At 48.2% G+C, this 15,054-nt stretch overlaps 2 protein-coding genes across 2 annotated transcripts; one reads left to right on the top strand and one right to left on the bottom strand.

Annotated features, from left to right (window-relative positions):
• Nucleotides 1–5,891: 5,891 nt before the first annotated feature.
• Nucleotides 5,892–10,422, bottom strand: wbp1 (WW domain binding protein 1). Its single transcript, XM_030084426.1, is given in 8 exon segments — nucleotides 5,892–6,256; nucleotides 6,259–6,309; nucleotides 6,312–6,479; nucleotides 6,482–6,535; nucleotides 7,485–7,652; nucleotides 8,775–8,877; nucleotides 9,754–10,008; nucleotides 10,375–10,422. Coding segments are annotated over 8 exon segments (1,068 nt in total). The 3' UTR covers nucleotides 5,892–6,035.
• Nucleotides 10,423–10,451: 29 nt separating this feature from the next.
• On the top strand, nucleotides 10,452–15,026 carry LOC115382608 (ADP-ribosylation factor-like protein 3). Its single transcript, XM_030084425.1, has 6 exons — nucleotides 10,452–10,474; nucleotides 12,616–12,759; nucleotides 12,832–12,948; nucleotides 13,025–13,075; nucleotides 14,605–14,787; nucleotides 14,988–15,026. The coding sequence occupies exons 1-6, from the start codon at nucleotides 10,472–10,474 to the stop codon at nucleotides 15,024–15,026; spliced, it is 537 nt and encodes a 178-aa protein (XP_029940285.1). The 5' UTR covers nucleotides 10,452–10,471.
• The last annotated feature ends 28 nt before the right edge of the window (nucleotides 15,027–15,054 follow it).

Raw genomic sequence — 15,054 nt, 5'->3', positions numbered from 1 at the left:
AGATGAGATTTTACAAACATTCAAATCTGCGTGGTTCTCTGATTTCACATGATGGAGAAAACTGTAAAACCAGTCTCTTCATTTTGAAAGAAACCTCAGTAAACGTCCAGATTATAGAGCATCTTCCTCTTTCAATATCCAGATCAGAGCATCTTCCTCCCACTGACTGACATTTCACTTAAAGCGATACTTCAACATTTTGGCAAATTGGCCCATTTAGCGCAATTCCTTAGTCATTTCGAACAGTATACTTACTTTTTTGTGAGGGTGAGCTGTTGTTTATTCAGAGGCGAGTCGGGGAAGGTTTTCGGGACGGACACAATGGAAGTGGATGGTATTTTTGTTCCCCCTCGTCAAACTCATCAAATACACAATCCAACAACCCCAAAACACTTTGGTGGACACGTTACAGTCCGCACATTCACTACGCTGTGAAATATTAATGCAAAATTACCAGATTGAGTTGTTTATGCGAAGATTGCTAAGATGGAACTACTTACTAAACATGGCGTCTGGGCGTAGTGATCTCAAAAGAAAAAGTAGTTCCCAGTATTTGCTTCAGTGTCGTAACGCTACAATATTATTTGTTGGTGTTCCACAGCGTAGTGAATGTGCGGATTATAACGTGTCCACCAAAGTGTTTGGGGGTTGTTGGATTGTGTATTTCATGAGTTTGACGAGGGGGAACCAAAAATACCATCCACTTCCATTGTGTCCGTCCCGAAAACCTTCCCCGACTCGCCTCTGAATAAACAACAGCTCGCCCTCACAAAAAAAGTAAGTATGCTGTTCGAAATGACTAAATAATTGCGCTAAATGGGCCAATTTACCAAAATGTTTAAGTATTGCTTTAAAACTAATTTACAGTCAAAACTGAGCCTAAAACACATTGATCAACACTCAAAATATAAAGCAGTTGCAAAATAATGACTGCAGAGTAAACATGGAAACTCCACACCAAAGGTCTCCGAGTTCAAATCTGGACTCAAACCTGAGTTCCCCTCACTGTGAGGCCAGAGTGCAAACCACTGTCATTTTAAATCCTGGCTTTGATTTGTGGAAAACCGTCCCTCACCGACGCTGATCTGCTGCCTGGTTCAAAATTAGCCTCAGTAAATGTTTCTGAATTATATAAAACCGAGAGAATAAAAGCACTTTCTCCTTCTCAAAGAGTTCTCCAGACCTCCTGATCGCGCCGGAACAGACCGGCGATTCTTCTGACGTCTGCGTGACGCCGCTCCCATCAATAAGTGCGACTGTCCGAGCGGCGGGGCCTCCCATGCTCCGGATCAATGGCCGGGCGCCGTCACATGTCTGTGCGAGGCGCCTCCAGCCGGCGTGGAAAACCCCCGAACAGAGGACGGCCTCAGAGCTGAAGGGACGGGATGGGGAATCGAACAGGGCGCCAGGAGGGACGGGCATCCGAGAAGTCTTCTAACACCTGTTGTGTCATTTTGATTGATCTCAATCACACTAGGATTACATTTCATCCATCTTTTCTATGTTGCCTTAGGGGTAACATGGTTGTGGGGCAAGAGAAAGAGCACTGTTAGGGTTAGGCTAACAAAAAAAGGAAAGCCACTGTTTTGGGTGTCCGTTTCCACGACAACAGCCCTCAGAAGCCACTGAAAACACTGCGGCTCAGTCTCCATGGAAACTGGGCGAAGTGCAACTTTTGGAAAACACTCCATCTCCGTGGAAACGGGGGTGAAAAGCAGAACTTTTCTGAAACACCGCAAACAATCAAGAGCGTCAACTGGCAGCCCACGTTTTCAAAACGCCGCCGTGTGAACGTGAAACTTTTCACAAACGAGAACACAAGTCCATGTTTTCATGCGGTGAAGTGGAACCTTTTGAAAACCCTTCAGCCATTCTCTCCTGTTCCATTTGGAATCTAAAGAAGAAACAAAAGATGGAGAGTGTCGCGTCAAGAAACACCAGGAGAGTCCGTCAGCAGAGCGCCAAAGTTTCTTTTATTACAAAAATATAATACAAATGATGACCCAAAGAGTACACAGCAGAATTCTTACTAAAACCAACATGTTTATCCATCAGTCAGTGCTTCTTCTTTTTCTTTCCTCTCTTTTTTTCCCCAGTTTTGGCTTCTTTATGTGTAAGATGGGGGGGTTTGGTTTCTTTATCCTTTTTCCAGTGCTGGAGGGGTTCGGGGTTTGGGGGGCGAGGGGGGGGCGGGGTTTAGCTGGTCCGATGCGATCTGACTGTGTTCATCGTCGAGGTCTCTCATGTGTACGATATAGAAAATAACTGGAGATTAAAGGCAACGGTTAAATACTCAGTCTGGAAACCGGGGCGGTGGAGGAGCAGACGAAGAGAGCCGTCAGGGAACCGGGGCCGGGGAGGCGGCTTCCCCCCCCCCCCCCCCCCCCCCCCCGCAAACGTGGCAGGAAGTGATTAGTGGTTGAAGGAAAGAACAAAGTGTCGGCTCGCCGGAAGCACACACTCTTTGAACCACACACAGTGCAGAGCCACATGGAGGAGAGTTCTATTGCTTGTACTGGAGCCCAGCGACAGGTTAACCGCAGGGGGGCGGAGGAAGGGGGGGGGGGGGTCGCAGCATTTAACAGTACGATAATGGAGGGCTGGGTTGGTCTGTTTTTTCAGTATTGTTTTTTTTTCTTTCTTTTTGCATAGCCTCAGTTGAGTGAAGTTTTTCCAGAAGATGCGTGACGCCGAAATGAGGATACAACCCTGAGAGTGTGAGAGCAAACAGGAAGGAGAGGCTTTATCACTCCGGGGGTGTTCACACGTGAAATAAACCCGGGCCAAGAGGGATTCAAAGCAAACCCCCCAAAAAACGACAAACACTGCACCTTCTCACAAACTGAAAGGTTTCATCGCCTGTTCGGTCAGGCTGGGACTGACAGGAGGTCTGGAGGTCCTCATTCCTCGTTTTTAATTCATGAACCGAACAGCTGCTGGTTTTCACTGCTGCTGGAGCCAAACAGAGAAATTCTGCTGAACGTCGAGAATCAGGACGAAAACTATCCTTCGACCTCTGACGAGGACGAAACCAAACCAGGCTGAACTCTGTCAGTTTGTGAGCACGAAATCTGAAATTAATCATGAAGGAAAAAGAGTCCGTGTGTGTTTTGTTTTCATGTTTTGGTCCGATGTGAAAAATGCCTCCGTGCGTGTGTGTGTGTGTGTGTGTGCGTGTTAAACGGGCACCACATGTGTGAACACTCCCTGATGCTGCAATGCGTTTGCCTCAGACTTTGGGAATTCCCAGCTTAGAGTCACGTTTCTTACACTTCAAAAAACATGTTTTTTTAAGCTAATATTTAAATAAAGGCTCCACACATAAGCTGGAGGAACGGCGTGAGCTGATTCAACGCCACACAGAGACGATATGGAGCCGTCTGAAGCCTGATCGAAGCTTCTCGGGTCGTACTAAACTCCCAAAGGCAGAGGCAGACGTAAGAAGAAGGAAAAGCATCTGGAAGGAGGTCAGTTAGGCTGCATCACGCATCTCTGATGAAGAAGAACACAGGAAGTTAGTCAGGAAAACAATCAGCTGTTAGATGAACGGACACGACGTGTCGATGACTGGTGATGGAATTTAGCCCTTAACTCGCAGTAAACATGGGGAAAAAAGAAACGAAAGAGGGAGGAACCGTCCCCCGTTCAGTCCACACACACACACACACACACACACACACACACACACTCTCTCTCTCTACGTTTTACAAAGATACACCTGTAGTAGGAAAAATCTCTTACACCAACACAACAAATCATGACAACGCCACAGGAAAAGAAAAAAGCAAGTTTTTTCTTCCATTTTCCTCATGCTGTTAATCTCACAAACACCAATCGCAATCAGATCAGAAAAAAAACGGGGCGAGCAACGATCGTTCCCGTAACGGCCACAAACTCGCGAAACGACAAACCCGAAGCGGGTGAAGCTGCACAGAGCTTCCTGTCCCACATCCTCCACCTCCTCTGCTCTGCAGCAGCCGCTCAGACCCACAACCGTTCCTCCGCTCTGGTAAGGCGGGATCTCGTCCGTCACGCTCTCCGCAAACGCAGCAAGGCAGCTCGAGGCGCGACACACGTCTGAGTGCGTCTGCCGATGGGCGTGAAAACAGAAAGGCGACGTCCAACTCCGGACACACTCAGCACTAGGTGGCAGCAGAGAGTCGCCGTGTGAGGACGGACGAGCGCGCTCGATTCACACCACTGCAACGAGCTGGTTAGCACGATAACAGAAGCGTGGATGTTTTTATAGATTTTCTTATGGGGGGGGGGCATGCTGCAGCTTTAATACAAAAAAAAAAAAAAAAATCAAACCGCGTTTCAGGCTACTGTGCATATACGATGAGTTTCACGTCATAGTGGCATACTAGGTGGAATATTCTGATGTATCTCGATGCAGCACTTTGTGTTAAGCCAGAGCAGAAAAGTGACATTTTGGCCCCCATTGACACGACGCTTCCAGTGGAAATGTAGTTTTCATGCCGGGCCACTAGTGGGCACCGCTGGAAACCACGCCGGAGAACAAAACGCTGCGAACGTTGACTGGCAAACGTACGGACAACCATTCAGTGAGGCCGTGCCGTTTGAGCGTTTTGAAAGCGTTGTGTGAACGTGGCCTTGGATGAGTGTGGGGGGGTTGGGGGGGGGGGGGAGAGCCCAGGCGGCCTCCGCCTGCCCTCCAACCATCAGAGCTGACAGGTTCAAATCCAACATCACTGCTTATGCTGCAAAAAATTAAAAAACTGCAGTGGTTTTCCCAACAGATAGCAACTGCGGCCTATTTTACAGTATCGAGGGCGACGGAGCAAAGCTGAGGAGCGAGCGGTTCCATCACAGCTGCGAGCCTCCGCCCGCTAAAGTGCCGGCACGCCGCCGCTGCCAATGGAAAATACCTCTGCAAATCCCCCATGCTGCCGAGAGCTGCAGGAGCTGCAGAGGGACCGGCTCACGCAGCCCCATCCAGATCCGGACGTCCAAAACCAGATCCGGACGTCCGACAAGCATGAGGAAAAAAAAAACTGCTAAAGAACTCAAATAGAAACAAAAATCATGCCTCATGCAAAAACACCAGTGCTGTTGAAATGTTAACCCACCTCTGTGCTTTCATTTCAACCAGATGCTAGGAAGCACAAACACACACACACACACACTCGCACACACGTAAACATACACAGACGAGCAGCCCGTCACGGGCTTTGTTACAAATGAAGGTTGTTTCTACTGAAGCACAGCGGGTTATGAACTGGAAAACCAACAAAATCAAAAAAGCAGATACATCCTTCTTTAATATTCACATCCAAACTGGAAACCGTGAGACTCCCTCCGACACTCGCTGTGGATGAAGACGGCGCCGCCGCCAGGCTTTCCTTTGTCAAGAGTTTGGCGGCCCGCTCGGCTGTTACTGTGGAATCGATGCAAAATAAGTGGAGCGGCGACGTTAAACACACGCAGCTGTGCGGGCCGTGACGTCAGAGGTCGGGGGGTCGGGGGAGGGGTCCGCGTGAAATTTAAAGCCCAGACAGGAAACCGCGCTCTTTCCTTTCCTCCTGCCGTGCGAGGGCGTGCGGTCGGCCCCGGCCTCGGCGTGCAGCTGTGCCCCACATCTCGCCGCGCTGGCAAAACAAACTCAACGATTCCACAGTCCTCGCCAGTTTTCTGACGTTTCTGTGCTCCTCGTTGACGCTTCCACCGGAGGACGAAGGTCAAGTGGAAGGACGGCTGGAGGGCGAGCGGCGGCGGGAGGGAGAGGGTGCGAGGGAGATTCAGTCACAATCGATGGCTGCGACGCCGTTTGGTTTCCCCGGTTAGAAAAGCAAAACCAAAAGAGAAAAGTGTGCAGAGTCTTCATCTCCTCGTCAGTAGCCGGTAAAGATTAGTGATCATCAGCATCACCGTGGCGACGTGTCTGAGTGTTAGCGGGGAGGTTAAAACGCAGACAGTCCCCGTGCTGATGATGTTGATGATGATGGCGGCGGCGGCGGCCATCACTGTGTGAAGCGGGAAGCTGCACTGCTTTGGCTGGTTAGTCCGGCGGCCGGTCACACCATGTGGTCGGCGGCGCCGGCGGTCTGGCCGGGCAGCTCGGCGCCGTGCTCCTTCTCTCGGAAGCTGTGCTGGCGGGCGGAGCAGCACTCTCTGCTCGCCGCGCTGCAGGTGCGGTGCTCCTCGTCGCTCTCCTCCTCCAGGCCCGAGCCCTCGTCCACGTCCACCTGGCAGACGCACACCTCGATGCCCGAGTCCCCGGTCACGTGGCGGCGCGGGTGACCAGCTCCTCGTCCTCGTCCGCCGCCGGCGAGGCCTGCGCTCCCTCCTCTCCTCCTCCCGCTGCACCTGCACCGGGAAGGACGCCGCCTCCTGGTGCGGCGGCGAGCAGGCGGCCTCCAGCAGAGGCTGCGGCTCGCAGGCGGCCACGGGCCGGACCGCCTCCGGAGGGACGGCCGGGGTCGACTCAGGAGGGCTCTCGGAGTAGGGCGGCGGCGGAGGGGGGGGTGACCTACCACTTCCTCGTAGTCGGGAAGCTTACAGTCGTTCCAGAATCCTGGAGGAGGAAAAACACAAACATTCAGCTTCATTCCATTCATCAGACTCTTCCAATCAGAGGCAGTAAAACTGAAAGCCTTCAAAAACTTATTATTCACGTAAAGAGAAATATGTCGGCACATTTTACACCAGGTCAACTAATAATTGAAGAAACGGCATCAGTTTGTAATGTGAGTGACTGCACATGAGCCTCGGTGCTGTGTTCACACGCCGTCTGCGACGTGACGCGAGAGGACTCGATCGCACACCGCAGCCGAGCGGGCGAGCAACACACTCCACAGACAGGAAAATCAGGTGTGTCGCGGCAGGAAGACATTAAAAACCTTCCAGAATGTGGCTGTGAAAGGCGAGGAGCGCCCGCCTCCTGCCTGCAGAAGCTGAGGCGAGCGTTCACACGGCCACCGGCACCCGGTGCATACCAAACAACTGCGCCGAGTCCTGGCAGGAGACGGTCCCTCAACGCTCCAGACGGGCTGCCATGCATTTCAATTAAAGACAGAGGAGAGCAGCGGAGCGCCATGCCACTCTGCAGGGCGGGAGGAGGAATTCCTGCTGCTGCTTCAACTCCGAAAAGTTACTAGCTTTCCAAAATCCCACAACAATCCTGCTGAATCACTGCGCAGCACGTCCTCTAAAGTTGAAATCTTGTCTCATGTTGGCCTGAACGTCCGTCTGGACCGAGTCTCCTTCGAGACTCCACTGGAAGAAGCTGCCTCGGCCTTTCTGTTTACTCCACCACAGCCTTGTTTGTGGTGACTTATCTGATCTGTATTCAGTTTGACGATTGCAATCTGAGCATGCCCTCTCGCTCGACGGAGGCAAACGGCCCGCCACAGGCACGGGAAACAAACGCCGATGTGGCAGCGAAAGGTGAAGAAAAGCACAGTCGCAAGGTCGCGGAGAGCCCGACCTCGCTGCACGTCGGTCCGTCTGAGGAGGATACTCACTGAGGTTGAGAGGAGGAGGGGAGATGAAGGAGCTGGAGGCTCCCTGGTACGCCATGAGGCTGATCTCGCGCTGGCGCTGCTCCTGCTGCAGCCGCATTTTAACCCTCCGGTGTCGGTAGGCGCAGCAGCAGCTCAGCATGATGATCAGGGTCCAGACCAGCCAGAACCCTGCCAGAGGAACCGTTCCTTTCATTATTTAAGCACCAATATCTGATTAAAACCAACAAACTTTCACTTTACTGTTCAGGAATTCGTGATGACTTGGTGTGAAAACATAGATACCACAAGAAAACTGACTGTGAGAGGCAAACTCCGACCATAAATCTTTTATTTAATAAGGGGGGGGGGGGGGGGGGGGGGGCACCAGGATAAGGGAAAGGTGAGTAGTCAAAAAGAGACTTCATAGACAATACGGCTTCAATGAAAAAATGGACAAAACTAACAAAACTAGAGCTGAATGCTTCTTTTGCAGTGAAACTTTGAACTGCAAGCTGAAGCAGCACCGGTGCAGCAACACCAGAGAAGGTGTGTGAACCGCAAGACTTCATACTCGGAGAAAGAGAAATCCCTCAAATAAGAAACTCCAATGCACTGTCCAAGAACTTCAATGCCCTCAAAATCCAGAAAATGTGTTGATTAACTTTATTATCATTTGCTATTAAATGCATTTAGTTCCACAGTAATTTGGAATATATTTTATCTGGTACAGGTCGTCCTTGATCACCAAACGCGACACAAAGTCCTTCATTCCCTCTGCTATCAGGCTTTTAACACAGACCACACCCATTCTAAATGACTTATGTGATTTATTGAGAAGACATAATATATTTCTTGTCTCATTTACGGTTTTTATTGTTGTTTCGCCATTTTTGTTATTGCTGCCTTGTTTGGTTTCAATTTCTGTGCTGACCTTTGTCACATCCGGTTTTATCTTGCTGCTCAGAAACCTCCCTCTGCTCCACATATTAAGTGTACTGGTTTCCTTTGATGACTGACTCAATAATTTATTATTTACCGAGTTGTGCAATGAGAGCGTGCTGAACGTGAGGGCACGCTGGAAGGCAGCAGATGAATTGCCCATTGTGTGATAAAAGTTTTCAAAAGGCCCATCTGATCTGATCTAAACCCACAAATATGCTCAACAACATAAATCTGTTCATGAATAAATCAATTCCAGCCCGGGCTCAAGATATCCTCACTTCCTGGGTTACATGCGGGCATTTTGATGGAATAAAACGAGACAATCAGAAGAGAAAACTCTCTGAAAAACATGGCTTTTGTGATACTTACACCAGAGTTCGTAGTAGTAGGTGCAGCACTCGGTCTCTCCGCAGCAGTAGCCCATCTCACAGCGGTACTGCTCATTATTCACCCCAAAGCAGAACTCCTTCCCCTGGAACACACACGGGAGGTAAACACCGCTCAATCACACGAGCAAACAGGAAAACGCTCCGCCGACTGACCTATTTCTAGTGGCTATTTAACCTTTCTCATTGTCACCTCAGTGTCACATTTCTGGGCCTGTTGGTTTTCAGTCCCCGGTCACCTAAATTTAGCCAGGTTAACAGAAGGCAAGCAAAGGATTTGAAATATAATTTAATTTTCTGCAAGATGCTTGGGTAACAGGCAGCTGTTGCAGAGGATACGAATAAAAGCAAACACAACAAACACGTTTAAATAGAGTTGAAGTAACAGTGGAAGGACATGTAAATCACTTACATTAGACACAAACAATAAGCAAAACAAGCTTTCAGTTTGTAAATATTTACCCGTTATTCCGAATAAGGGTTTAAAGAGTGACTAGTAATGTACGGATAAGTGCAAATTAATAAAACTGTAGAAAATAAAATGCGGAAGTGGTTATTTGTCATTGTTAAAGCTCATCATCAGCCTAGTTTGTATATATTTAAAATCAAATCTGGAAGCTAGCAGTGCTAACTCAGTCCAGCTCGCACGAACCGCTAATAAAGGCGTAAATTCGCCGGGTACCAGCTAGCAACGGCTAATCTCTCCTCCAACGGCGAAAACTGCAAAAAATAAATGGTAAATCGCGTCTTTGTGGGGTTTCCGGTCGAAACTCGAGCTTGTTGCTAAATTATCTGTCGAAATTTGAAAGTTTTCACGGACTGACGTCACCCCGATGTACAGTAGAGCTCCGTTTCCTTTGTGGGGGAGACAAAAAGATCCGCCGCGGCCTCCACCCTGCCCTCAAAGCCTCGGCCTCGCCTGAGAGGCTCCGCCGACACGGGCAGCCTGAGCCCGGGCTTACCTGCACCAGACATGTCCCGGTACTGAGAAGACCTACGATGGATCCCAGCTTTCTGAGACATCTTTCTGGGTCTTCGGTCGAATCGACGGCTTGTGTAAAGGCCGGCGGACGACCGGAGCTAGTTATGGCTGAGCCCGTCGTTCTCGGACATGTTTTGTTATTCGTCTGTGAGGAAACACCGCCAGCACCAGCATGAAGCGGAAGCTCCGCCTGCAGGGGGCGCTGCGCGGCGGCAGCCAGAAGAGGAAGCTCCGCCTACAGGGGGCGCTGTGCCGCTGTGCCGCTGTGCACGGGGGCAGCCCGGGTCACCGTCCAGCTGCACCCAGGGGGAGCGCAGATTGTGGAATGCATGAGTGGCATGAGCAGCTAATTGTGGCACTTCCGGTGACAGCCCACTTTGAAGCAACTACAATTAAAAAAAAAAATCATTAAAAAACAAATCCAGAAGCTTTAAGGAATACAAATAAAAGATAAAAGTAGTGTGAAGAAGATTTTGTTAGTGAGATTTCATTGATTTCATTACGTTTACACAAACTAATAAATTAAACTTAATAAAGTTTGTGTAAATTATATTTTATTTCCACCCTCTTCCTCTTCCTGCATTGTTTACCCTAACGTCACCGTTCCCATGGAAACAGCTGCAGCGTCAAAGCGCACGGTCATGAACATGTTAATCCACTCAGCGTGAGAGACGGACACACAACCACCAGAGGAGAGCATGGTGAGTCCCCATCAGCCAAACTGCACACTCACACACACACACACTCACACACACACAGATCTGTTTGTTTTCACTGGAGGTTCGTTAGGAGACGTTTCTACTTGGAAAATATTAAGGATGTTAAATAAAAACAGTATTCTGGTGACAAGATGGTAATGTGTTTTAGAGTTGTTGATTTGTTTTGACCTTACAATAATTTGTTATATATGTGGATCACGTTATATTTTACCATATTTAGCAAGACTACATGTAGTGTAAACGAGTTAAATGTTGCAGTGGAAGTTAAATGTAGTGAAAACTAGAATGAAAAAGACGAATTAGGCAAAAAAAAAAGGACAGATCTGGAAAGGTTTTGGAATTCCAATATATAACATCTGCAATTGTGTGAGTATACCCAAACCTAAGATAGATAGTAGATATTGATAGATAGATAGATTTACCTCGTGTTATTGTAGGAGATAGCTATAATTGCATCCTAAAACATGAAAAAAGGAAGGAAAAAGAATGTATCTAACATTATGAATGGTAATAACATTAATACTCAATGTAGTATCTTCACAGCTCTTTGCCATCTTTTAATGTCTCTATTTACACTGCTAAAGGGAACACAGAAGGAACTAAACCAGCAAGCGCTACCTAAAATTTACAGACAATCCATCTGCACAATAGGCTCAGAGACCCTGTGAGGGCTTTAGAGTGGAGGTCTTTTTTAAACCATGCAATGCCTTCGTGCCCCATTTGTTGTTTTAAAAGGGCTTCATAACTAAAGATTGATAGATTGATTGACAAGCAAATGAAAAATATAGAAATGAACAATTTAAATTCATAATAAGTACTAATGTGCAATATATACTAATTATAAGTATATAAAGTATATACAATTTTACAATAATGGGTACGCAAATTAACATACAATCTGAAATAAGTATACAAAATAAGAAACACTAATAAGTCAAATAAGTACCAACCTATAATAGATGCACATGTAAAATAGAATAAACATGCAAAAAACAAGAGATACAAATATGAAAAGATACAATTATAGAAATTTACAAAATTGCTGAAGTAAAATAATACATTGAATAAACACAATATGCAAATGATAAAAAATGTAAACTAGTTAAATTAGAAATGTGCAATAGAACCAACTGTGCACATTTACAAACTTCAGTAGGTAAAAGTATGTATATACAGGTGTACAATAGACACAAACGTTAATTGGTATTCAGTATGTGTGCACAAAAGTTACAAACATAAAATACGTATGTAAATATACAATAGCTTATAAATGTATGAAAGGTATATCATGTCATAAACCAAATATCTGTAATGCAGATGTTGTGGAAATAAATCAAACTGTCTCTATGACAGCGTCAGGTTTGTATTTGGAAAATTCTTGATTATACCTATAATTGTTTAAAATTCTATGATTTTTATAAACTTTATTTATAAAATGAGTTTCTCAGAGGATAACATTTTTAATTTTAACTTCGATTTCTTTCTGTTCTTCAGTAGAATTGAATTGAAACTTGTGTTGGTTGAAGAAATAAAACAAAGTCATAAATCAACCATATTTGACGTTGTATGTCTATTTGTAACAGTAAATGTTCTTCAACATGTCTTCAGTATTTTTAAGCATTTCTACTGTAGTTTCATCCTGCAACAGTGGGAATAAGAAGAATAAGTTGCAGACAGTGTGAATGAAGAAGAGGAAATCAGAGTCAGAGGATAAAATGTGCACAGAGCGGTACGTAATGCCAGAAGCCAGGCGGACGGCGGGCAGTGATTCCAGATGAAACGATCTGCACGTTGGGAAACATGCCGCAGGTCGCAGAGTTCACCGAGCGGTAAAGAGCTTGAGCCAAAGTCCTCCCTGGAAATCGCCGCTCTGCAGCCTCTCACAGCAGACGCGTAATCTTCAGCGGCCAAAGAGGAGCTTCTGCCGCAGCACATTTATAGCAGGCGGCCGCGTTCTAAATCCGCCGGCTCTGGATGGTTCTGAGCGTTTAACACCCTCCATCCCCTCCCGTGTCCCGGTGCAGCTTATTAAAGCTTTACCTGATGCAGGTCAGCTCCTGACCCTGCCGTGGGGATAACACGGCGCCCGGCGAACCCGCTGTGTCACTGTGACCCCCCCGCAGGGCCTGCTGTCCATCCTCCGGAGGCTGAAGCAGTCCCCGGACCAGGAGGTGCGCCTGCTGCTGCTGGGCCTGGACAACGCCGGGAAAACCACGCTGCTCAAGCAGCTGGCGGCCGAGGACATCACCCACATCACGCCCACCCAGGTAACCCGCCGGCGCCGCTCGCTGCCGTCGGCTCTGAGCGATGAGGAGAAGCTCAGCGCCGTCCCTCCGCAGGGCTTCAACATCAAGAGCATGCAGTCCGCCGGCTTCAAGCTGAACGTCTGGGACATCGGAGGGCAGCGGAAGATCCGGCCCTACTGGAAGAACTACTTCGAGAACACGGACGTGCTGGTTGGTTCTGCTCAACCCCAAACACGCTCCTCTTGATTTATCCACATCTTAACCATGTGACCGGAACTTTCTGCAGATTTACGTGATCGACAGCTCCGACAGGAAGAGGTTCGAAGAGACAAGTTTGGTAAGCAACATGAAATGATGTATCCTGGAGTGGAACCTGTGGTCACATGCAGAGACACATGAAGGTCAGGAAGATCGGGGGCCGCAAACACAGTTCAGTTCAGCCCAGTATCTCCTTAAATGAGCCCTAAAGTAAGTAAAGTAAGTAAAATTTATTTATATAGCGCTTTTACAGATGTCGGTCACGAAGTGCTTCACAGAGTAAAAATCACAAAAAAACGATTCACAGTACATAAGAACATATCATATAAACAGTACATCTTACTGCTCTGAGAAGGTTCTGCTCAGAGGACCTCAGGCTTCGGGCCGAGCTGTAGGGTGTGATGAGGTTTCTGATATAGAGGGAGCCTGGCCATGTAGAGCTCAGAAAGTCAGCACCAAGATTTTAAACTGGATACGGAATGTAACAGGAAGCCAGTGGAGGGATTTAACACGGGTGTGATGTGGGACCTTCTGTTGGTGCTGGTCAGCAGCCTCGCAGCTGAGTTTTGGACATACTGGAGACGAGCCAGCTCCTTCTTGTTAAGACAGGTGAACAGGCTGTTGCAGTCGTCGAACCGCGAGGATATAAAGGCATGAATGATCGTTTCAAGCTCATTTTTAGACACCACTTACCAGCTGCCTCGAGCGGTGGTCTAGAGACATGGAGCTGTCAAAGATCATCCCAAGGTTCCTCAATTCGGTCATGGTTGAGGGGCTCAGATCACAAGGTGCTGCTGGTGGGGTGGGGTGGGGGGGGTGGGGATGGTACTGTCTGGGGCAATAATGAGGGTCTCGGTTTTTCCGAGTTTAGTTGCAGGCTGTTGTCTCTGAGCCACTGCTTGATCAGTGATCAGCAGTTCATTAGCGAGCTCAGTTTGTGGGCTTCAGAGGGCTTGAAGGTGCAGTACAGCTGCAGGTCGTCAGCAAATAGGTGGTAGGAGACATCGCTGAACTGCTGGATTATCTGACCCAGAGGAAGCAAATACAGCAGGAACAGGAGGGGGGGTCCCAGAACAGAGCCCTGAGGCACGCCACACTGCAGGCTGGCTGGCTCAGACATGGTGTTGTTGGGTGACACTCTGAAGCTCCTACCTGTCAGATGTGAGGAGAACCACTGGAGCTCTGGACCTGACAGGCCGATCAGGTCCTGCAGCCTGTTGATCAGGATCTGATGGTCAACTGTGTCAAAGGCTGAGGACAGATCCACCAGGACCAGCACTGTCGTCTCCCGAGTCTCCCCGACACTTTCAGCAGGGCGGTCTCTGTAGAGTGGTGTTTACGAAACCCTTACTGAAAATGTCATAGATGTCATACTCCTGTAAAAAAGATGTCAGCTGTTCGCCACCACCTTTTCTAACAATTTGAACAGACAGGGGAGTTTAGATATCGGCAGGTAGTTTTTAAGTTCATGTTGGTCCAAGTTTGGTTTCTTAAGTTGTGGTTCTACGACATGCTGAAGATGGAAGGAAAGACAACAGAAGCGAGCGACAGGTTGAAAATAAAAAAAATAGCAAAAGGGGTCAGACTGAAGCCTCTCTCTTCGTGCAGGAGCTCTCCGAGCTGCTGGACGGCGAGGAGCTGGCCGGCGTGCCGCTGCTGATCTTCGCCAACAAGCAGGACCTGCTGACGGCCTCCACGCCTCGGAGCTGGCCGAGTGCTCCACCTGCACACCATCCGGACCGCATGTGGCAGGTGCAGGCCTGCTCGGCCGTCACCGCCGAGGGAGTGCAGGTAGAGAGCGGCGAAGGGGACGCCTCGGCGTGGCTTCCACGGGTCACTGCTTCACAGTCAGCTTTGTGAATTTAAGATACACTTAAGAAATATTAAATGTGAAATAATTTGCATCTCTGATTGATGCACGAGTTGAACCTGCAGACCGAAAAAAGGATAAAAGAAAATCGTGACACTCTAAAAATGACCAAATTCTGCAGGAAAACTGGGAAAACGACCACCTGGCAACCCTGCGCTGAGGCGTGAGGCAGTCAGGGTGTCAAAGGT

Source organism: Salarias fasciatus (assembly GCF_902148845.1).
Source record: "Salarias fasciatus chromosome 7 unlocalized genomic scaffold, fSalaFa1.1 super_scaffold_4, whole genome shotgun sequence".
Classification (NCBI taxonomy): domain Eukaryota; kingdom Metazoa; phylum Chordata; class Actinopteri; order Blenniiformes; family Blenniidae; genus Salarias; species Salarias fasciatus.
This window is presented reverse-complemented; position numbering and strand designations above follow the sequence as displayed.